Here is a 24,491-nt window from a genome sequence, read left to right on the forward strand (position 1 = left end):
GATTATGCATTTCTAACTTATCTTATCTATAGTATTTTGAATTAAACATGGACATCAAACGTAGTCGGCAGCGTATAAAGTAAGTAAAAGTAATAAATTAAAAAACCCTCTCCCACAGAAATTAATAGCATTTTACTTGGTCCAAAGCCTCCTATAAGCTCTTACATGTATGTAAACCACGTCCCGTTCCGCTTATAAATACTCTCAATCTCCCCTCTTTTCTTCCCCACCACTACTCCTTGTGAGCTTTGAGATATACTTTCAAGAGAGCTAGCTTAGATTTAGCTTTATATATTTATATCTGTTTCTGTTTATGGAGGTTTTCATGCTATATATTCACAGTATGGGAGAATCTGTAAAGCTCAGGAGGGATAGCGCCATGATCCGTTAATGATGATTGATAGTTAATCATCACTGGCGCTATCTATCCTGAGTTTCATGGGTTCCTCTTACTATTTACAGTGCAGTTTCAACTTCAACCACAATATTTGGCTTCTGGGTATGTGTTTTATTGGCATATATGTATTATTTTTCGTTACATCTGCATATGACTCATCAAGGCCGGTCGAGGCTTTTTTATTTCATTTGATTATGTTCCTGTAACATATTTTTACAAATCATGCATATTTTTACAAATCATGCATGGCAAGGTAGTTAATCCGGGATTCTTCTTATTTCTCTTCGATGGATTTGTTTATTTGCACGAGTTTTGAGTTCCCGTTTCGGCATCTGGTTTGCGCTATAAAGTCCTCGAACTGTGTTTAACCTATTGCTTTAGGTTTCATCTCTGATCTCTTTATAAGATAAAACCGGGATCTCTGTGGAGCAAGGTCATCGGTAACCTATAATATTACTGGTGATATCTTCAAAGATAAACAATATGTGGTTCAGTATCTCCTATTTCATGTTTCCTTTCATTTTCTATTAATTAACAAATATGTCTCCCTCTAATTTTTTTTCTGACTCAACTATTGAATTCTCCAGATTCTTCTGGTTTTATGCATCTGGGTATAAAAAAAATCATAGATATATGCAAAGTGTGAATACCTATTTTCAGATTAAGCTAAAATTGCTTTTAAAAACGAGAAAACCAGAGAGCTTTCTTATTATTACGCTCTTGTAATGTGTACTTATTATGCTCTTGTTATGTGTTTCACTGTTGCGAGACAATTATATATTGCATGATAACCTATGGTTCATTAGTTTCTCTTTGTAGATCATCATATTGCCTTAAGATTTTAATTTGTTTATTAGGAAAAGAAAAGAAAAATTTATAATTTTTTGTACTCTTACCTCTCAGTGGGTCGCTAATTTTCCCCTTTTCTGCCCAACTTTAATTACTACATCTGGAGGGGTTCTATATTTATTACTCTGATTATTAGCTTGGTTTTTAATTGCAAGTCTGAGACTCTGAAACCCTAGCCTTATTCTGGGATCAATTTATTGAGCTTAGCTAGGGTTTCACATTTTGACTTAAATTTAGTTGCAGGCTTTTTAATAATGGACTAAATAGTTGTGTGGAAGAAGTTGACACTTTCCCAAATTAAACTTCGTTCAGCTCACGGTCTCGTCGCTTTCTTTTAATAGTTACTTGATATTACTATTAAATTTCAATTCAATCTACTTGTTCTTCTTGATCATGATCATTATCTATATATAATATTAAAAGCAAAATTTCATGCAATTGATCCATTAATTTAAAATTCAGATGGAGTATGATGCTTAAGTTGACTAGTAATTCGAATTCTTTTATGTAATGTGGTTATCCGTTCTCTGTAGATATGCAATATATATATGATTTGGTTGGCCATTATAAGCCGAAGATACGGTTGAGATGTATAATTTTATAGCCTTAATGCTTGATATTAAGAAATTTGATCTAACTTTAGGGTACAAGATATGTCTTACTGTATGGGGACAAAGAAACCAATTACTTAATATCCAGACCTTATGGTTTTATTCTATATTTTATATAATAAAAACTTTCATCTTTTTGAACCATAGTGGACATTGTGAGTGTGCGTAAACAGAAACCTCCACGTTTCTCTACAGTATGGGGGAAAGGAATTCGATTCACTAAACACTTCATGATCAGCATGTGATCTTGTGTTTTGTTTTTGTTTTTTTTTTTTTTTTTTTTCTTTTAATAACTTTTAGAATCAATTCTATATTAAGTTTGTACCTATTTCTTATTAAAAGAGGAGAAAGGTCGAAACGGGTGAGTTGAATTGAATTTGATGTATATATACAGTGTTGATGGCGGCCTCGGCCTGGCTAAACTACGTGGGTGGTTGGAATTACAAGATTTGGTGGGTGAATTGTAATTGGTTCATGTATAAAAATAGCAGCTAATAGTGATATCCGAGTTTTACAATAGATTATCGTTTTATTTAGAAGATGACTCCGAATCTGGGTATATTATTGATTAAGATATTGGCACAAGTACAACAACGGAGATGCCAACATGAATTTAATTTTATCAGCTTATTGTTTCACGTCTTTGATCTACATTCTTGTCATATATATACTAGGAGTAGGACGTTCACATCTGAGTAAATTAATTAATTAATCAAATCTTGTTTCGTTCTTATCTTTAAAAGCTAACCGAACCTCAGCTGGGAAACCTGAGATTCTAATCCGTTTGTCCAAAACGCCTCGATACAAAGAAATTTTGTTTTGTTTTGTTTAACTCTTTCCGCAAAAGAGAAAGGTAATTGATCAGGTGGTAATAAGCTTTAAAATGAAAAACTCTTGGTGAAGCTAAACAGTATAACAAAGGACAAGAATGAATGAAGATAGACAAATAGATATTATTAGAGTGAGAAAAATATATAATAAAATGGACGAAGGTGGGGCAACAGAAGCTGGCAGGATATAAATCCCGACCATTTTACAAGGTGGCATGTGGTTGAATTGTGAGTGGGAACAGGAATTGAATTTCCCATTTATGTCACATTAAATTATATAGTCAGAAAAACATATACATATATATGTACGTATATATATATGGTGATGAATGAGATACAACAACAAATCCATGACTAGTCGAGTCAGGAGAATATATGCCATGCCACCGATCCCACCCTTATAATAAAACCTTATACAGAATAAATTTGATATGGACATGGAACCTTTTCTTCAGAACAACCATAATAATATTTTTGACCTTTTCAAGATATATATGTAGATTTGACTTCTTTCTTAATAATCTTGTCGTTCGTGGCATAGGCATTGGTATATCTTCCATCTTCTTCTTTCTTCTTCTATCTTCTGTGCAACCACAAAACCTACCATTTTAATTCAAGCTTTAATTAGTAGTAGGCCTCCATTCTCCATGATGTTCTCTTATTAATTACCTACCACACTCATCATATTCTTACTTCTTACAGTACAGCTACCACTCCACGATGTTCTCACTTTCAAAATCTAAACATGAAGATTCATAACATCAATATTAAAATTTATCATGCCTTATCACCTTTAAATTATTGATAAATTGAAATGAAATGATTTAATTAAGAGATTGAAATTAATTCCTGGTCCAATAGAAAGAACACAAAATAATAATGTATACGCGTAAGTTAGTCCGAACATTTAGGTCATAAAATAATAATAATAATAACGTGGTCCACGTGTCACGTGTATCAATTTCTTCTATAACAAGTGGTGCTGCAACATATTAAATCCTNGATGAATGAGATACAACAACAAATCCATGACTAGTCGAGTCAGGAGAATATATGCCATGCCACCGATCCCACCCTTATAATAAAACCTCATACAGAATAAATTTGATATGGACATGGAACCTTTTCTTCAGAACAACCATAATAATTTTTTTGACCTTTTCAAGATATATATGTAGATTTGACTTCTGTCTTAATAATCTTGTCGTTCGTGGCATAGGCGTTGGTATATCTTCCATCTTCTTCTTTTTCTTCTTCTTTCTTCTTCTATCTTCTGTGCAACCACAAAACCTACCATTTTAATTCAAGCTTTAATTAGTAGTAGGCCTCCATTCTCCATGATGTTCTCTTATTAATTACCTACCACACTCATCATATTCTTACTTCTTACAGTACAGCTACCACTCCACGATGTTCTCACTTTCAAAATCTAAACATGAAGATTCATAACATCAATATTAAAATTTATCATGCCTTATCACCTTTAAATTATTGATAAATTGAAATGAAATGATTTAATTAAGAGATTAAAATTAATTCCTGGTCCAATAGAAAGAACACAAAATAATAATATGTACGCGTAAGTTAGTCCGAACACCCGGGTCATAAAATAATAATAATAATAATGTGGTCCACGTGTCAGGTGTATCAATTTCTTCTATAACAAGTGGTGCTGCAACATATTAAATCCTCTTCACAGGCAGGAGCAAAACAGGCGCCTTGTTTTTAGCTGATGAAAACCCTCATGGTGTTGATGGTGATCCATGTGGTTTGGTTTCTCATAATAATTAGTTTCTTAGAAATTTTTTATCACCATTTTCTCTGAAAAGTATATCTATTAAATGACTTAAATTTTTTGGGTCCTTTGGATGATCATTCAAACTCATGCTACCATATCATGCATGCACATGTGGAGAAAAATTACATCATATGAATTATCGCTACAAGAGTTTTCAAAGTCAGCTTCGCAAGAGAGTTCAAAGTTTCTTGAACGCGATCTCAATTAGATTGGTTTCATAACTAATGCATACAGGGTTAACAAAGGGTGGATTATTGGATACATATTTAAAATTAAAAGACAATTAGAGTACTTGCTGCTGCTGTTCATATAGGTCCTTTATAGAAGTTAAATCACCGTATTATACACGATTTGAAGGGATCAGAAAAGCTATTATTCTTGTTAAATTTATGTTATTATTAGTACTTAACACCAGTTCTCTGATGGAGAATATGGCAGGTTTTGATTTGAGACTGGAGATTAACAAACAAATCGTAAATGATTAATTGATAAATTTTGTATGTGTTTTTTGGTGGATGATTGTGTTGGTACGTAAGTGAAGCAATGGTGGATGTTAGGGCAGACGACTTGTCCAAGCCCTTCAACGATGGAGTGATCTATCGGTTTCCGCTGACTTGTAAGAAAATTCACAGAGCACACACAGTGGGAATTTTTTATGGAGAAAGTCCATTGCAATACTCCTTCACACTGATAATGTTGGAGGTCATTTTCGTTGTTTTTACCACTTGGATCCTTCGCTTTCTTCTCAAGCCTCTTAAACAGCCCAGGATTATCTCTGAAATAATCGTAAGTTTCAATATCCTTCATGCCCTTTTTAATAAACAAGTTCAAATAAAGAAACATCGATTTGACATCAAACAATAACCATGATGCTGTCACATTGACAATGTCCTTTTTTGATTTCATATATAGACTAATTAATGAGAATCAATTATCAGATTTTGTCTTCTCCTATTCATGTTTGTGCTCTTTAATTAACTCTTGCTGCATGCACTGATTCATATTCATGATGTGCAAAGATTTCTCTAGCTCCTTTATAATTAATGTCTTTTTGAGATGGAATAGTTATTGCTTTATTCCCACTAATTAATCTATTTTGTGTTTCTTTTGCTGAAATAAATGATTTAAATTAGGGTGGTGTAATCATTGGACCCTCTGTTCTGGGCCGCAACAAGAACTTCAGCGAGAAGATTTTCCCGGAAGATGCCCAGTACGTATTGAGAAATATTGCAATAATGGGCTTTATGTATTTCCTCTTCTTGGCCGGAGTGAGAATGGATTTGACCTTGATAAAAAGATCAGGAAAAAGAGAAGTTTACATATCATTGTTTGGATTTATCGTTCCCACAATGACAATGACAATTGTAGCATTCCTTACAAGGAAATGGATGGATCCAGACTTAGCCAAAACAAGTTCAATCATTGCAATTTCCTCAGCTATTGCTGTAACTTCATTTCCTGTGCTGTATCCTGTGCTTAAAGATCTAAACCTACTTTGCTCCGAGGTGGGACGAATAGCAATGTCATTGTCTGTTGTGAGCGCTGTGATAGGGCTTAATGGTATTGTTGCATTTGAGGCAGTAAAACAAGGGGAAGGAGAAGGTCTGGATGCACTGTGGTTTCTTCTTTCATTGATAATCCTATTGACTTTCATTTTTACTGTGATTCAACGAGTAATGACCTGGATTGTGGATAGAACCCCAGAAGGGAAACCAGTGAATCAGGGTCTTGTAGTTGGGATTTTGTTGGGGGTTATGATTATGGGATTTCTAACTGATATGTTTGGTATGGCCATTGCAAATGGGTCATTATGGCTGGGACTAGTTATCCCAGATGGTCCTCCTCTGGGAGCAACTCTTATTGAGAGAACTGAGACCATTGTCCTCGAGTTTCTTATGCCATTTTCATTTGCACTTGTTGGGCTATATACTAATGTGTATGTCATGGCTGATATGGGATGGACAAGTTTAGTACCACTTCTCGCCATGGCTTTGACAGGGTATGTGGCCAAAATTGTTGGAACTCTGCTTACTTGTCTCTACTTTGAAATGCCTTTCAGAGATGGTCTCACACTCAGCCTCATGGTCAGCTTGAGAGGTCAGGTCGAACTTCTATTATTCATCCATTGGTTAGACAAAAAGGTATAATATATGATAACCTGATATCTCTGTCTTATCTAAAATGTTGCGGTATTATTTACTAATGTCATTGCTGGTTGTTTTGATGTTGTTAAATACAGCTGATACAAATACCTCATTTCACATTGTTGGTGTTCACCACAATTGCAATAACTGCAGTAGCGACACCTTTGATCAACTTCCTGTACGATCCATCAAGGCCATATATGGTAAACCAGAGGAGAACCATTCAGCATCACCCTCCCAACACCGAGCTTCGTTTAGTTGTTTGCGTTTATGAACAAGACACTGTTGCAGGCCTCATAAACTTGCTGGAAGTCTCCTATCCAACTCTAAGTAGTCCATTCTCTGTCTATGCTCTCCACCTCGTCGACCTGATGGGCCGTGCAGTTCCTGTCTTTTTAGATTACGAAAACGAGCATGATCCTGCAAAATATACACACCAGGATACCATCCTCGATGCCTTAAAGCTTTACCAAGAATCAAGATCCACAGCAGAAATCAAGTTCCATACATTCACAACCATGGCCCCAATGCGATCAATGTACCAAGATATTTGCGAGCTGGCCATGGAAAACAAAGCTAGCATCATTATCTTACCTTTTCACAATGATTGTCCAGGAAATGTAGGAGGAACTGAAGTTATTCATAATCGCGAAGTCCATTCTGTGAACTTAGAGGTGCTAGACCACGCACCTTGCTCGGTTGGAATTCTTGTAGACAAGAATAAAAGTTTTAGAAACCCTTTTGCAGGATGCTCCATGAGAAGGCCACATTCATATTCAATCCACCATTATGTAATACTATTTCTAGGGGGGGCAGATGCCCGGGAAGCTCTTGCATTTGCAGATAGAATGGCTGGGAACCCTGAGGTGACTCTCACTGTAATAAGGTTCTTGTCACACTACCATGAAGATGATGAGATGGAAAAGAAGCTTGATGATGGAGTGGTTACATGGTTTTGGGTTAAAAATGAAGGAAATACAAGAGTAATTTACAGAGAAGTCGTTGTGAGTAATGGAGCAGAAACAGTGGCAACAGTTCAAACATTAAACGATGACACATATTATGATCTATGGATTGTTGGAAGAAAACAAGGGATAAATCCAGTGCTGTTGGAGGGATTAGAGAATTGGAGTGAAAATCATGAACTTGGAGTAATAGGAGACTACATTGCATCCAGTGATTTTGGAGGCACAGCTTCTGTGTTGGTGGTTCATCAGCAGATTTTGAGAGACCATGGAACAACTACAACAGCAACGTCAAAAAAATTTGTTTGTACAAGTGTACTTTCACAATTTTAAGTTAAGTTATGCTTGAAGTCCTATAATTATTCATCAATGTACATATTAATTAACTATTTTTTTTTTTTTTTTTTGCAATTAGACAGTTGATCAGGTAATTAGTATATTCTTTTTAAATAATTAATATTGTGCATTGGTTTTTTCCAAATTAATCAAAGATGTGTAAGTCAAAATTCTTCTATTTTACCCATCCATGGGTAGCCCAATGGTTAGGGCGAACCAAGGGGGTTGCAAATGGTCTAATTCATAATCTCAAGTTTGATTCTGAATCCCGTTGGGTGTAAAAGTAGTATCTTTGCCCATGATTTACTTAAGTGTCATAGCGATGGGTTATTGTGGGATAGTTTCCCTTGAAGATTAGTCGAGATGCTACCTGGGAACCATGATGGTGGTCTTCGCCCATAATTTACTCGGGGCCATGACAGTGGGTTGCTATGGGATAGCTCCTATTCAGGATTAATCGATGTGCTATCTGAGGGTTATGACGATGGGTTGCTGTGGGATAGCTCATCTTGAAGATTAATTAAGGTGTGCGTAAGCAGGTCAGACATCTTGGTTATTAAAAAAAAAAAAAAAATTCTTCTATTTTATGCAAAATATCAATCTCAAAAAGGGAATTTTTTTGGTATATAAATGTAATTATATTAAATTTATTTAGATTAATTATACAAATATTAAATTGATTAGATTAAGAAAAGTTTGTTTTGGGCCTGGGCCATTAACTTCATCAGGCCCATACAGATAGCACCGGAAACCCTCTTCGTCTTGTTGAGCTCAGACTCTGTAACTGTGCGTTTAGTTGTGCGCCAGCGTCGTCGGCTCTTTCTCCGATCAGTCTCTTTTAAATTGTTTTGAAAATTAGGGTTTGTAGTAATGGAAGATGAACGTCGAATGTCAATGCGAACTCGTAAGGTTGCTCCTAAAATGGCTGCGGCACTTGGCAGCGCCGACAATCGAACTCAGGTTTTTTATTTTATTTTATCATCTTTTTCATATTTTCGAGTCTGGGTTTTGACTAAGTTAAAGAAATTTTAATGGGTATTTTACTTATTTATTTTTATTAGGCAGCTCTTGCTCGCCTAGAAGCTCTGGAAAATGATAATGCCGGAATTGAACATGTTGAAATTAATGATGATGATGATGAAGCTTCTCTTGATGATGATGATGAAGGTCTTCTAACTTCTATTATTATTTTTCTTAAATTAGAAATATATGCAATTCTCTTGTTTTGAGTAATCTTGATTTTGCGTTGCAGGTTATGTACAAAAGAGGCAATCCAAGGGTACTAAACGCAAAACCCGGCAAGCTAAAGCACTTGAGGATGCTAGGAAGGCCCCAAGGACTTTCCTTGAGCTCTTACATGAGGTTTTAACTAACAAACGACTCTGTTTTGTGGCTTTACTTCTTAATTAAATCAATAAATTACAGGTCTTAATTTTGGTTGCCTTAGCAGGCAAACCTTGAATCCTTGCCTCCACATATTCCATCCTATTTGAGGGCAGCTGTGGGACCTCCAAGTTCTACGTCTCGTCGCCATTTCTGCACGGTTTGTGGATTTACTGCCAGCTATACTTGTGTCAAGTGTGGAATGCGCTTTTGTTCCATCCGTTGCCAGACTATACATGATGATACTCGATGTCTCAAATTTGTCGCCTGAGTAGTTAGAAACCTGAGCTGGATAGAATTTGTAAACAATAGATCAAACTTGAAGGTTACTCTTGTAGTATGTAGCATGAATATCGTCAAATTGCTTTTCAATGTGTAACAGCTTCTTTATTAGAAAGCAAAGTTTTGCACCAGTTGTTTGCCTATACTTTTAATAGTAAAGCAGTTAGTTTTAGAAGAAAACATGATTGCTGTTGTTAATTACTCGTGTCCTGTTTTACAGGAATTTGCATATCCTTAATCATTCCTATTCGTTGTGCTTTCTTCCAGGTTGTTGGCACTTGTCTTAATAAAGATTCATCAAGGTGTTTTATTAGCCATTGAAAAACCTTATCTTACTCTGATGGTTATGGTCATTATCTGTCCAGAGGAGCTAAATTATCTTCACACTTGTCATAAGAAGTTGAATATATGCCAGATGGTGATCACAATTCCTTGCAATCTGCACCACCTTCCCACAGGTAGGCTAGACGCAAGTTCTGTTTTTATTTTTATTTTTATCATAAATTATCAAGGAATAGATATGAATAATTATAAAATTATGAAATTTCTTTCTTTGATCTAAATACAATACACTCAGTAAAGAAACACAGCAAAACAATTGCTTGACAGAACAACATTCAATCTGACTGACTTATGGGAGAGGACTACAATAGCATGATTCCAGACTCAGGCAAACAAGTACTAGTACATCTAATGGGATTAGATAACAATAAATCATGTAATCAGGAAGCTATATTTAATCAGGGGATGCTATCAACCGATGCTTTGTTGATAAACTTAACATCGCGGCAGATCCAGTGGTGGAGGCTGTACAGACTGCAATTTCCCAACTCCATTCTCGACTAAGAAAGCCATTGCTAGACCCCAAGTTAAATGAGAATCTATGTGGCAATGCATCAGCCAAATACCTGTTTTTCCAGGTGAGTTAGAGAAAAACTTAAAATATAGTCAAAACATTACTGGGAAAAGAAAATAAATGTGCCTGTGTGTCTGCTCTTGAATATGGTGATTTACCTGGATTATCAGCTACAAATCGGATGGCAACCCATCCACCTGGAGGTGTTCCAATGGTATTTCTCTTTGGTGGGTCAACAAGGTTGAAGTTTGCTGGATCTCTATTTGGGTTGAAGTTACCAAAACCCGCTCCGATGACATAGAATTCATATCCATGAAGATGCATGGGGTGGTCCTCAACTGTGACAATGCTGGTGTCTTGCAAGACAATCTGTACCCTGGAACCATACTTCAGCTTAAAGAGCTTAGTTCCTTTGGCTGGCTGCCACAGACCACGGCTCACATTGCCTGTATAATCAAATTGTATCGGAGGAACTGGTGGAAAATCTGTGGTGAAAACACCGGGTTGGCCTTGGTAGTAAGCTTGCATCAGGGAGTTGACTGTTGGTAATACAAAAGAGACATTGTTTATGCTGGCGGTAAAACGGGTTCCATTAGGGCCTTGGCAACGAGGGCTGTTAGGATTTGTGCAGTTGATGAGTCCTAATCCCACTGTGAAAAATAGGTTCTCATCAATCAAATGTGGGACTTCAACAGCACATGGACTTTTGACCTGCGCACTGAATGCAGTTGCAGTGGCTGTGTCATTAAAACCTGGGAGTTGTGGGAAAATTGGAGTAGAAGATTTTCCTTTCTTGGAGCTGTGGGAAGCGGTTTTGTATTCAAGGATTGCAGTGGTAGTGGTATTGTCAAAGGCTGCATTGGTGGCACTGTTGTATGCATGTGCTGCCATGTAGTAGCGACCTGGAGGCTGATCCGCTTTGAGGAGAACATTTGTTGTCTGACCAGGCGCTATCATAATGACTGAGGTTGTGAAAGGTTTGGTGTAGGAAGAATCAACGCCAACAACAGTCAATTTGTGGTTTGCCACACCAAAGAAAAGTTCTTGATTCATAGCTGAGTTGATAATTCTCAGGAGAATTGTCTCACCCGAATCCACTGGAAATCTCACAGTTTCTGCATCGCAATTTATATTTTATGTCATTACTTTGTGATGCTGGAGAGTTTAAATTCACCACACAAGAGGAAGCTTCCAGTTTTCCATCAGGCTATAGCAGGGCAGAAGAATAACAAGAGAGTTGTAACAGCAAACCTTGGCTGGAGCATCTGTACAGATCACCTGGCTGACCATTAATGGTATATGCATCGGAAACATTTGGAGCTGCACCTGTGAAAGTTGCCAACCTCAGGACATCCATGGGGTTTCTGTCCCACCATTCCCCTGTTTGCCATTGCCATCATCGGTTAGTCATTCATGATCTTATAATATCGGGCACAAATTATTTCTCAACTTCGAGGGGGAATAAAAATGAGGTACCAAGAAGAATAGGAATCTCTTTCTTTGGCATTGGGAAGGGGTATGGAATACCCAATCTCGGATAAATAATGAGAGCTCCATAGACAGTGGCTCTGAGCCATCTGCTATGAGCATGCCACCACAAAGTCCCTGCTTGGTTTGTGATCGTAAACCGGTATGTGTAAGTCTGCCCTGGTCGGATTGGGCACTGGGTCACATATTCAGGGCCATCTGCCCATGGATTTCGCAGCTGATGTATTCCATGCCTGATAAAATATAAGACAATATTTATATCAAAGCTACTAGTGCTTCAAGTCCAAGTAGTGTTGGGTCAAGATGGTTTGCTTATTGAGTTCGTCTAAATATAAATGTACATGCGTATTAAAGTACATACCAGTGGAGGGTGGCATTGTATTGAACTCTATTTATAGCCTTGATCACAAGACTGTCACCTTCTCGAACTTCCAGGGTTGGCCCTGGAAACATCCCATTCACAGTAACTGTGTTATGGGTTCTGCACAGCCTCTTCACTGGCCTGGCTTCAATCTATAACAAAAGAGAGAAAAATATTACTACAGTTTCTTCCCCATAAAAGGACAATATGATATTTATATAGGATGAATAAAAACTTACAACAAACTCATGATAGTGAGTTTCTGCACTAGAAAGAGAAGTTAGGAAGCCAAAGATGACAAGAAAGAGAAGTAATGGGCAAGAGCACAAGGGCTTGACTTTAAGGTTAAGAAACTCCATAGCTGTTTCAGTTCAAGGAGTTTGAATGTCTTGAGTGTGAATTAAGATCATAGATAGGCAGTTATTTATACTAAGATAAAGTGGAAAAGGACATGCATAAACTGGTTTTTTTAATCTTCAAAATATGAAATGGAAGAATTAATATTAGGTTTTTAAGTCAGCCAATGATGCTTAGATTCTAGGACAGTTTAAACCATAAAGAGGATTTGTTACACCCACCAGGGCACTGGCTCCATCAATTTGTTATTAATCGATGAAGACTCATACACATTTTAATCTTGTTGCTGGGCATTTACTATTCATTTTTTAGAACTTTCAAGTTTTGTTAAAGAGTTTCTTGCCTCAGAATCATCCCATCCTATGTGTTTTGTACAGTTCTTTGAGGATCCTGATGTTAAATTATATTAACAACATATTGTGCTTAAAAGTTGAACTCATGGACTCTTTTATGAAGTAGAAATCTGTAGTGTATATAATAATGATAAAAATACAAAATTAGGTCACGGGAGAGTTGGGTGAAAGACCAATTTAGGAAGGCAATGTGGCTACAGCACAGTGAATGAAACGTTTCTGCAACTGTGCTATTGCTTATTTGATGAACTGTAAACAGTATAAAAAGGTGAGATCAGTTGTTAGCTCAACAATTTTATTCAGCTGATGATTTAAATATTTTATTCAGTGTGGACTAATGGTGGAGGTTTGATAAACAAAAATGTTTGTTTCTGGATATATCTGATAAAACTATCGGTATCATAGGACAGTGGGTTGAGATTGAAAAATTAGTTCGGATTTGGTAAAAGGAATCAGAAAAAGAAGAGGAGGTGTATGTATATATGATGTATATGTTTTGGTTTGGCTTTGTTGTAATTCTTATTAACAAATAAAATACTAACCGTAGTCCGTGGGATTGACAATGTCAAATTCATACAAAAAGTCAAAAATTAGATTTGGTCATCCACTCCATTGTTTACTAATTAAAGGAGCTTGACTGCCAGTTTAAAATTTATTTATTATTGTATAAGAAATGAAGCAGGGAAATTTCATATCTTGCTTTTCAACCAAGCAAAAGATATATGATTGACTGNTGAGATTGAAAAATTAGTTCGGATTTGGTAAAAGGAATCAAAAGAAGAAGAGGAAGTGTATGTATATATGATGTATATGTTTTGGTTTGGCTTTGTTGTAATTCTTGTTAACCGTAGTCCATGGGATTGACAATGTCAAATTCATACAAAAAGTCAAAAATTAGATTTGGTCATCCACTCCATTGTTTACTAATTAAAGGAGCTTGACTGCCAGTTTAAAATTTATTTATTATTGTATAAGAAATGAAGCAGGGAAATTTCATATCTTGCTTTTCAACCAAGCAAAAGATATATGATTGACTGAGAAAGCACCCTACCCAGATTCATATTTCGGATGAAGGGGTCAAAGAAAGTAGTAGGATTAGCAATACGTTGAGGTTGAGCATGTATATAATATAATTACAAAAATTAGTAATATAATAAGGTTTGGCTTCTAGATGAGATGTGTTAGTAATTGTCAAAATGATAAATAAATGAAGAAGCATCAATCAAGGGAGTAACCAGTCTGATTAGGTGATTAATGTTGAACTTGAAATGCAGGTTTAAGTTTGAAAAATGCAGTTTGAGTAGCTTGCCTGCCTATTGACCATGGAAGCTTTTGTGTTATGTTACCCACCACGTATGCATATTTCTGTTATCATTGTTGGTTGGTATTCATCAGCAATTGCTGTCACTGTGAACCTAATCTGTTTTCGATTCAACATGCATCCACCAAAAAATATACAAAGGGGTTTCAACAATTTACAGCAGAAGCCAAACAATTAGATGATACATTACCAATAAACATTAAGAATCGAGAACATACCCTACAAAATAATTTAATGCTTTATTTAGTCTACACCCTCTATAGGGGAAAAACCTTGAAGAAGACATCAAAACTGCTTTTAAAACCAGTGCTTACACATCTCGCTGAAAATGGACCCTAAAAACCAAACCTAATATAATATATCCAAACTCTTCCCAGGCTCGCTGCTGCTGAAGATTTTGGACCAAAGTAAGCCTCTAAAGCTTCAATCAAAGAGCCCAAAAAGGAGCTCCAAACATTAAAATAAATAAATAAATTAATAAAAACTTCAGTGTCACTGTCACCACCAAAATCTCTCTTCAAACTTGTGCCATCTGCTGTTGCATTGCTTGCAATGACTTTATTTTCGATTGACAAATTCGAAGAAATTCGGACAGTACAGCACGCTGCCCAGATACTAGTTTCCTCGCAACATCAACAGGACTCCAAGATTTCAGAGCTTGGGAAGTACGATCACCAAGTTCTGTCTCATTAATGGATGAGATATATGTTCCGAGAGCCTGGAAAACCTGCCCAGGACCTTCATCCTGTCCATTTCTCTGAAGGGAGGAGAATATGATATCTAAGTTTTCATCCTCCGACTTCTTGACGTGATGCCCTAACCATTTTGCAACATCTTCCAGTATGCCATGTGTGGATCGTATTGAGTCCCGAATTGCATGACAAACTGGAGAGAGAGATTGATCCGCAGTCCCACTTTTCTTCTTCTTCTTTCCAGATGGAACAGAAGATCTGACACAGGACTGGATTACAAGAGTGTGCCAAGCCAATGGTTCTGTGACCATTTTCACCAAAATAGGAAGATCACTGGGTGGAGAGCATATGAGAGATTCCATGTACCTAACCTTCTCAAGAATGCAATTCTCCAGCAGAGAATTCACAATATTCCAAGACAAAGGCCCACATCCATTCACATCAGGCCGCTCAACTTCATGAGAATTCAAGTTCCATGCATTCAAAAAAACAGCAAAATTCAACCAGTCCACCATGTTCGCACCAAAAGCCTGCAACAGAGGTCACAAAATTACTTTTAATGGACAGTGATTCAGCAAGTTTATCCTTAAAGCAGTGCACACAACTAGCAAGCAACCAAACCTATCCAATAAATATTACCTTTCTGCACCTCCATGGAGAAAAGTAGGCAGAACTTAGAATGTCAAATTTGAACAAAACCTAGTACTATATAACCAAAAACATTCCAGTATTTTACTTCTTAAAATTTACAATATAAAATTGTTATTTTGTGAAACATATAAAAGTGTTTTACAGACTCAAGGTTTCAGAAGAGTTTGACTTGCAAAATTCAAAATAGCACTGTACTCACACTTGTTTGAGTACCAATCTCTAAGGTTTTTGTGTGTAAACAGGCCATTGTAAACAGTGCTAAAAAGCCTAATCATGAAGCCTAAGTGCAGAACAAAATTGGAGTCTTGCAATGGAAGTCAATAAAATGTATAAAACCAAAAAAGAAAGAGGAAAAACATATGCTTGTAGTCAGATGACCAGCAAATTCTTACTCCGGAAGACTTGAGGCCATTAGAAACTCCCACAACCACTTCTATTGCATCACTTAAAGAAAATCCCAACATCTTTGCATAGCACTCAAGCAAGTCCTTCAGCTCTGGGGAAACTTTTGGGTCAGATAAAGAGCCATTAGCTTCAAAGTTACCCTTAATGGATGCCGAAGCACTCTGAATAGATAGATATATCATCCGAGGGAGAAGGGATTTCTTCTCAATTACTCTTCTTACATTTGTTTCCCTTTCTTCCATCTAGATTTGATCAACACGTAACAGGAAAGTCAGAGTTACAGAAAAAAGGGAAGCATTTTATGTACATACAAAATCAAGTAGGCAAAGGTTATTACCAAGTTCTCCTTAGGACAATAAGAGATTCCTTCAAACGGACCTGGAAAAGACAATTGTCAAAACATTTAAGATATATATAAGACAAAAGAAAACCATCCATATTCCCACAAAATTATTGGACAACATAATATTAAGTTCTTCAAACTTGAACAAAATCTGAACTCTTAATAAAAAGTGCGAACTTCAAAAAGGGAACACTGTCTTTCTCCTTGTGTATAATTTTTTTTTTTCTGGCATTAGACAAGATAAATTATACGGTTAGCAGTATCTCATACTTTTCCAAAAGATCTTTCCTTTTAATGGGTTTTATTGGTCTCGCAGAATTTTGTAGTCCCAAATTTTACCATGCCAGCGAATTGCAAGTTGTACAGGAAATGTGGTGAAAGTTAAACTGACCTAAAAGATAATTCTTCTCTGGAGTTGGTGTCCACCAAGGTCGTGACTGCCAATCTTCATTGAAAGTCACAGATTTGGATCCAATCTCATTAGAGAGCTCAACAAAGTGAATCCCGCATTTCATGCTCTTGAGAACACTCTACAAGAAGATGCATATATGTTATATGATCAAATCTAAAAAAAAAACAAAGGCATCCATTACTAGAATGGCAGAATAAAAGCAACCTCTTCGTCTTCAATGTCATCCGCATTCTGCTTTAGCTGTAGAATGGATGATTCTACCCTTGCCACTAAATACTGACTAGAGTGCTGCAATCGTTCTTTAAATTGAACAAATTCAATTACCTGAAACAAGAAAACATAAACATCTTGCTTTATGTATTCCCCAGGGCCTAAATTTCGTCCAAACACTGTATTTAATGGCCTGGCTATGGCTACACACACCCAGATCGACACACACAAAACACAATAAGACATGCACTGCATATAAATATATATATCATATTCCTCTACTAAGGCTAGTGACTTCAAACACAAAGTCTTTAATAAACCCTCAACGCTTGCAGATGAGCAGGTACCACATGCATGCAGAAATGTGTCCAATATAAGTTACCAAAACTGATAACCACAACTCACACAAACATATCAGATGGATAAAGTGACCTAAAAGAAACATGAATGCACATAATGAGCACGTACACATGTGTCACTTGTTTTTTGCTGCAAAAATTCAGATATCATCACATCAAAGGATAAATATCAGCATAATGACAATGAGTTACATACTTTTGAGTAATTTCTGTGGCGGTATGCAAGAAATGTAAGATCTGCAGATTCTCTGAAGTGCTCATCCATAAACTTGAGATAATCTTTCAGCAGGTTATTTAAATCCACCCAGAGGGGAGATTCCATTAGCTGGGGAAAAATGTGATGTAAAACAGTTTCCATCAAGATGTTCTTCACATCAAGAGCTTTATACCTAAGCAGGAGACACAATATTAATCCAATATCTAAAGAAAGGAGTAGGTGCTAATAATGAGCAACATTCAAACAAAGTTAGCATATTTACCGATCATATGCTAATGAAATGATACCCAAGTGTGAATATAAGTGCACCAATAAGATCTTGTACTGCCACGCATGTCTGCCAGATATGACCACATACACAAATGTCATCCCACAGTAAAAGCTTTCTTACATAACAAACAGCTTTCAGACAGAAAGCTGATAGCTTTGTCCAAAAAAGCATCTAAATATAGTTCGTACCCTGCACGTAATAAACACACAATGCAGTGACAGCATCACAGTGGTTCATGACCAAAATCTAATTTGCAGTACCAATTAGTGAAAATAAAGTTCAAAGAAGATTCTGCTACTACATTAAATGTCCTGGTTGACATTAATTCAAAATTAAATTACCGATTCATGGAATGATGACAAAGGTAATTAAGCAGTAAAAAGCAATTCCTGACCTTCTTATATTCAATCCAAACTCCAACACCATTATTGCTTCCATGAAGTAGCCAAAGTTTCTTGTACGCCAAAATAACTAGAGACAAAAAGCAATTAATAGATATGAAATTAACTACAAAGACAAAAACATAAAAGCATTACTACCGAGAATATAGTTCACTTTAATGGGACCATCACATATATTAGGCAACGTCACTTGGTTCTCGCTGCATATCATGATGTTAACAACAAGAGTAGTTAGAAACAATCTATTTGACTATAACATTTGATTTCCTCTTGCCCCCCCAATTTACAGAGTAAGGAAGCCCCTAGTTCCAAAAGCTACATGTTTTATCATTGGAAGAAGTTATCATGGATCTAAGTTACCATGGATGAAATTAATTAACACCCAACCAGACAGAGCTACTACGTCCCACCCAGCTACATAGTGTTCATATTATCTAACAAACATGTTTCCAGCAGAGATGATCACAACCATCTAAATTGAATTTCATCACTCCCAAACCAAAAGAACAGAAGAAATGAGGAAAAACAGTAAATATATATATTCTTGGTAAAACCTCAAAAATAAATCCTTTCATTTGACATAATACCTGAACCAACACATTGCATGACATTGATAGCACTCCTCACCGTGCATGCTCTCTTGCGGATCCAAGTCCTTAGATAGTGCTAGGTTTTTACAATACATCTCAGTCATTTGAAGAGCAGTGTGCTCAGTTCTGGATGAGAGTAGAAAAATTTATATGATACAAGTTTAATGGACAAATCATGTAAAACATGTAAGAAGAAATAACAAGCCCTATAAAGAATTTTTACAAAAAAGAAAGAGGAAATAATCAGATATAAAGAGCACCTCCAGCCAAAAGAAGAGTCAGAATGAAATGATGCACATAAAACGCACATATTAACATTAATATATAACAAAATCATAGATGAACATAATCTTGTTAAAACTGTTGCTAGCTAGGTAATATCACCACAAGACCAGATGTGAAAGAGAATAAACAACATAAAGAAGAAAAGCTTGTAAAACGGATATGATTGTGTGCATGCATGTGTAAAGAGAAACACACCACTGACAGCCAGCTTGTACATGTTTCCAATCATTTCTTGAATTTTCCAAAGTGTTATAGACTGCCCAACACTTAATTGGCACTATTGAAGGAGCTTGCGCTTTTAGTTAACTTCTCCAAAAGTTCAGTCTTCTTATCAAGAGGTAAACCAGAAGAAACTTCTCAACATCAGAAGTGAAGCAGGCCAAGTGACCAACCTGTGTTAAAAAATGTAAAAGCACCATATGCTATAATCAACAAATGCTACATCATTATGCATAAAGTTTATCCAAATGCAGAATGATACAATAACATGGAAACTCGATAGCATCTGTACACGCAGCATATCAGTTAACTATTTGTCAGCATTGAACAGCAAATTTAAAAATAATCCATCCAATGATGCAATGAAAAATTTGATGGAGAAGAGATGAAGTCCTTAAAATACCTTAAAAAATATTGTAATAGAGTCTCCATCAACTCTTTATCATTGTTTTTTCCATATAAGAGCTTCCGCCTTTCAATTTCAAGATTTGCCAAGGATGGACCCCTTAATAAATTATTAGTGGTTCTGCTATTAACTTTTGTACAAAAGTTGAAGCTCTAATATACGAGAGTCAAACTGCAAACCAGATTGGCAAAAATTAGATTCTGAACCAAGAAACAAAAATCTGATACATGAAATACATGCAATATGCACACCATGAAAAGAAAAGAAAGCCAAAAAAAAAAAAAAAAAGAACTATTAAATAAGCACCATTTCATCAGTCAAGTGCGAAAACTTGCAGTCTACTAATTTTGGTGGATGAATAGGATCACTATTAGCTCCATTGCACCAACTACTATCATCCTCTAGCAAACAGCCTAGATAGTGTAGGAAACATTCCCAATCATCAGGGCTGTCAAATAAAAGAAAAAAAAAATTAACAGATAAAAATAGTTACAGCAAAGTGACACTGAAGCTTAACAAATGACACTGAAGCTTAACAAATGACACTGAAGCAAAACTGATTTAAGCATGCATTGTGAAAAGCATCATACATAGTGAGGCACATAAGAATTTGCACAGGGCATATCAGAAGAGACAGAAAAAGGGAAGAGGAAGATCAGATAGCACATCACATCTGCTAAATCAGCAACTCAATTGATAATGATACTTTAGAATGGTGTTAACTGATGTTTACAACTCCAAAGATATTGAAAAATGTACGAAACCCACCACAACTTAAGATTAAGCAGTGAACCTATAGTCATAATGAATTACACTTATTTTCTTCCTGTCAAGCGAAACTCTAGAAGGCAACAAGTTGACAAAGACAATAAATGCTTTGGAAAAGGGTAATCCGTAGTTACTTTTATCAAAATGAAATGGCTTGCAGTCCAATTTCATGGCAAGCAAAATTCTTCTATTTTATTGTAAGGCCCCCAACAATTAATCAAAGGAAACATTAATAAGTGATGCCATTTTTCCATTTATAATGGACACATCAAAAAACATCACTGCCACTTTATTAAGACACAAAGCATGAAATTACAAAGAGTATCATCGCAAAATTTTGACACTATTTTCATAGTGTTGTGTATACCTGTACAAGCATACCTTAGTTCTAAAATTTTCTGATATATTTTAGCAGCAGCAGTGTAGTCACCTTGCCTAGCAAGAAGCCTCCCCTGTCAACTTAAAGTCAAAGAGTACAAGTTGATAAGTCATGAAAGCCCAGAAACACAAGATAACATCTAGCACTATGAACAATGAGAAAGTTCCACTAAAATAAGGGATCATGTCGAGACATTTTCAAGCGATGAGAATCCATTGTGGAAGAAGTTGTTGAAAAGAAAACACCCTAAACAACAATTAAGAGCAATCATAAGAAGAATCATCAACCTCTTGTTCTTTGACACTTCCATTACTCAAGATATAATCAAGGTTCTCACAAAAACAATGAAGTAAACAAAAGGACAAAAAATGTCCACATTAAATCAAACATGTGTATAAACACACACATGTGTAATGCATATACGCATGAATATACATTGCCATGGAAGGTAATGTCGATTTTTTAAAATACAAACTGAGAAACATGAAGGCTTCAGAAAGTACCTGCATGCGTAGCTTATCAACCTCAATCATTAAAAGCGATCCTAATTCTCCAGAGAGCATTTCCAAAGCATTACCATACTTGGCTTGTTGTTCCAATATAGAAATGTAGACTGTAAGAGCTGGAACAAATTGCAAGCAATAACAACAAAAATCAATACTAAACTACATTATTAAGATCATTACATACTATTGAGAAAATAAAATAAGGAAAACATGGAAAAAAAAAAAAATGCACCTTCGGGGTCATGTAAGCTATGTGAAGCAATGTGTTTCTTAAGCAAACCTTCAGCTAAGAGTAACAGCTTCTCACCGCCATTGTCACATAACACCTATTGAGAACAATCATAAGCAAATACGAATTTGGAAAACACATTTCAAATGAGAAAAAAAGAGGTAACTTCAATGTGCTAGGGACTTTATTGAAATTAGTTGCACAATTTTCAGATAAAACAATATAAAGTTTTGCAGCTTTTAATAGTTAAATTAATTCATATCTAAGGTGTTCAAAATAAGGTGGAAATAGAATCAGATTACTCAAGCATCACAAGTAATCCAGGACAATATACATGTTTTCAAGCTCCTGAAAAAAAAAAGGTCGAAAAAACGTCTACTTCATTGCCAAAAATCCCTCTTGAACATCAAATTCCATTACGTATGCCGCATCATTTATCCTACCCTCAGTTACACCTTCATCATTTACAGTAATACCTAAGGGCATTGCTTACCATATTTTCTCTTATTCTTGATTAGGGAAGGGAATGAAGGAAAAGAAAAGTGGTCCCCACCAAAAAGGGCATTTGTAACTTCATCTAATAACCAAACTGTCTTCCTCAATTTTCTACAAGCTGGTGCCACTTCCAGAGCACATAACCATAAAATTCTTGTTATGGACCTTAACCCTATAGATAAACAACCAATTGTAACCTTAAGAAGATTTCCTTTAAACTGATCATACAGCCTGAATTCAAGATCCATGCCCTTCAGTATCATGAACTCAATACCTCGCATATAACAGAGAAAGCATTTGTATCTTGAAATGAGGGGCTAAACAAAAGCGGTTCCATGGACCCCTCATTAATGAACCAATAACAAGCAAGTGGCTCATTCAAGTTAAACATACATTTCTATTCCACCTATCTCAGCATCTCACCCCATGATTTTTATATATTACAAACCCCTACCCCAGAAATATGTTGTCCAATCCATGTCTTTATATCCACTTTACAGAAGGGATTGCATGCCTTAACCAGATAGTATTGTTGAGCCACTGAATCATCAACAGGTTAAATCCAGGTTGGGAGGCAGAAGGTTTAAGGATCAACTTAAAATGCATCTGATATATTTGCTTTAAAATAGTATTACTTTAAATTAATTACTTCAAATCACACTATCCAAAGAAATTAACTATACTCCTGAAAAGTGAGGTAATGTGTAATAAAGTATCAACTCTGCTGCAATTTCCCTGGGCCAGTAAAACTAAGAGCCTAAAGTAGGGTAAAATTCATTGGTTAAGTGAATTAGGAGCACCAACACTAAATTTGTTGGTAAATGGCATGATCCTTTCATGTTTTTCCTTTCCTTAAGTTGGGATTGGGGAAGACCACCATTTCTTGTTATATACACGCGCAACTATGAGTCCTTGCAAAAACACTAAATAAAGCACGATTACATGTAAGACAAAATGAGGAATAGAAGATGGAAGAACCTGTAACTGGATGCTACAGACTGCCCAGAGCAAAAACCTTTCTTCACCAACAAGCTTGTACATTTTGATAGCTGTCTGCCAGGAAATAAAATTGAAATAAGTAAACCGTGGCCCCATTGTCCACATTCCATATACATACAAATTAAAAAAAAAAAAATATTGAAAACACCAACCTGCTGCTGCTTCACAAATGAATATTCACGAACATAACAGTTGAAAAGCCCCATCATTAGCTCCAAATTGTTTGGAAATTTCCCACAAGAATGCTCATAACAGGCAGTAGCCAAGTCCACTGATGACACACAATTATTTTTTGAATAAGAAACTTGACATAGACAATGATAGACACATAAAGATGAAGAAAATACTCACAGTGATTAAGTCGCTGGAAAACAATCTGAAGAGTACTGAGAGTGAGATCATCCATCAAATTGGCATCATTCTTATACAACACCTCTTTGGCATTTAAACAAACAGATAAAGCTTCATCAAATTTACCCATTCTTTCCAAAACGAGAGCCTTCAGCGCCTAAATAGCCAAACGAAGAGACATCACTACAGAAAACACACACGAAACATAAACAAAGAACAATGTGGTTTGAGACTTACAAGAGCGTAAGGTGAGTTGGGGAATTTAGCTAGCAAAGCAGTGGATTGCTTCAGAGCGATCTTAAACTGACGAGAATCGATGGCGTCCCATATCGGACGAACCCTCCGCTCCGGTATTCCACCGGCCAACCCGAACTTCGAAGCCATTTAGGGTTCCACTCAAACAGTGTCTATGTGTTTGTACTTCGTAAGGCTTTTGTCCTTACAACTTATTTCTGAAGACGTTTTGGTAAACCTAAACCAAGTGTTTGGATACGGGTTTTATAACGATCGTAGACCATGACTTCACTTCCCAACTAAAACACAGACATGATACCAAAATAATCAAGCAAAATTGTGATTAGTCTGTAATCACATTTAATTAAAAATTTAAGCGTTATATTATCATTAAAAATTGGGTTTAATTTACAATTAAAGTAATTATGAGAAAATGCAAAGATTTTTGTCATCTCAATCTGAAAAAGAAAATTTTGATCCAGAAACGACTGTTCTCCACAAGTTGGAAATAAAACGATTTGTCTTATCAGTTGTGTGATATAAATGACTTGTCGTATATTCATCTAATGAACTATGCATTGAAGCCAAGCCAAGCCAAACTCAACTTTGTTTTCACCACACTTCAATGTTCTCTCTTGAGAGAGCAAATCAGGTACGCCATCGCTTACAAGAAAAAAAAAATCGTATTAAGTTTATCCACCGTCAACCTTGAACAAGTATACATAATCAACGGACGAG

At 36.0% G+C, this 24,491-nt stretch overlaps 4 protein-coding genes across 7 annotated transcripts; 2 read left to right on the top strand and 2 right to left on the bottom strand.

The window, feature by feature from the left end:
• The first annotated feature begins 5,028 nt into the window (after positions 1–5,028).
• On the top strand, positions 5,029–7,927 carry LOC116130193 (cation/H(+) antiporter 24-like). The gene is made up of 3 exons (XM_031415935.1): positions 5,029–5,271; positions 5,619–6,626; positions 6,725–7,927. The coding sequence occupies exons 1-3, from the start codon at positions 5,029–5,031 to the stop codon at positions 7,925–7,927; spliced, it is 2,454 nt and encodes an 817-aa protein (XP_031271795.1).
• A 755-nt stretch (positions 7,928–8,682) lies between these two features.
• Positions 8,683–10,714, top strand: LOC116130214 (SWR1 complex subunit 6). 4 transcript variants are annotated; one of them, XR_004128014.1, is made up of 6 exons: positions 8,683–8,890; positions 8,992–9,097; positions 9,183–9,292; positions 9,378–9,638; positions 9,863–10,053; positions 10,322–10,714. XR_004128014.1 is itself a non-coding variant. In XM_031415951.1 (4 exons), the coding sequence occupies exons 1-4, from the start codon at positions 8,801–8,803 to the stop codon at positions 9,582–9,584; spliced, it is 513 nt and encodes a 170-aa protein (XP_031271811.1). In that variant the 5' UTR covers positions 8,683–8,800; the 3' UTR covers positions 9,585–9,851. The 4 variants fall into 4 exon arrangements, 2 of the variants coding, with proteins under 2 accessions (XP_031271811.1, XP_031271812.1); XR_004128015.1 differs by having other exon boundaries at positions 9,378–9,587; XM_031415951.1 differs by lacking the exons at positions 9,863–10,053; positions 10,322–10,714 and having other exon boundaries at positions 9,378–9,851.
• On the bottom strand, positions 10,115–12,708 carry LOC116130213 (laccase-13). The gene is made up of 6 exons (XM_031415950.1): positions 12,540–12,708; positions 12,301–12,452; positions 11,928–12,172; positions 11,703–11,831; positions 10,610–11,566; positions 10,115–10,503 (listed from the first exon to the last, which is right to left on the bottom strand). Exons 1-6 carry the CDS (start codon positions 12,657–12,659, stop codon positions 10,373–10,375), a joined length of 1,734 nt encoding a protein of 577 aa, XP_031271810.1. The 5' UTR covers positions 12,660–12,708; the 3' UTR covers positions 10,115–10,372.
• Positions 12,709–14,691: 1,983 nt separating this feature from the next.
• On the bottom strand, positions 14,692–24,123 carry LOC116130229 (N-terminal acetyltransferase B complex auxiliary subunit NAA25). The gene is given in 23 exon segments (XM_031415970.1): positions 14,692–15,553; positions 16,067–16,321; positions 16,417–16,457; positions 16,814–16,952; positions 17,039–17,158; positions 17,600–17,792; positions 17,883–17,957; positions 18,286–18,362; positions 18,880–18,911; positions 18,914–19,008; positions 19,359–19,431; positions 19,434–19,502; positions 19,505–19,558; positions 19,788–19,945; positions 19,947–19,963; positions 20,099–20,240; positions 20,942–21,012; positions 21,443–21,561; positions 21,678–21,771; positions 23,148–23,222; positions 23,321–23,439; positions 23,520–23,676; positions 23,757–24,123. Coding segments are annotated over 23 exon segments (3,027 nt in total). The 5' UTR covers positions 23,904–24,123; the 3' UTR covers positions 14,692–14,848.
• Between the last annotated feature and the right edge of the window lie 368 nt (positions 24,124–24,491).

Source organism: Pistacia vera, unplaced genomic scaffold, assembly GCF_008641045.1.
Source record: "Pistacia vera cultivar Batoury unplaced genomic scaffold, PisVer_v2 Contig218, whole genome shotgun sequence".
In the NCBI taxonomy this organism is placed as follows: Eukaryota; Viridiplantae; Streptophyta; class Magnoliopsida; order Sapindales; family Anacardiaceae; genus Pistacia; species Pistacia vera.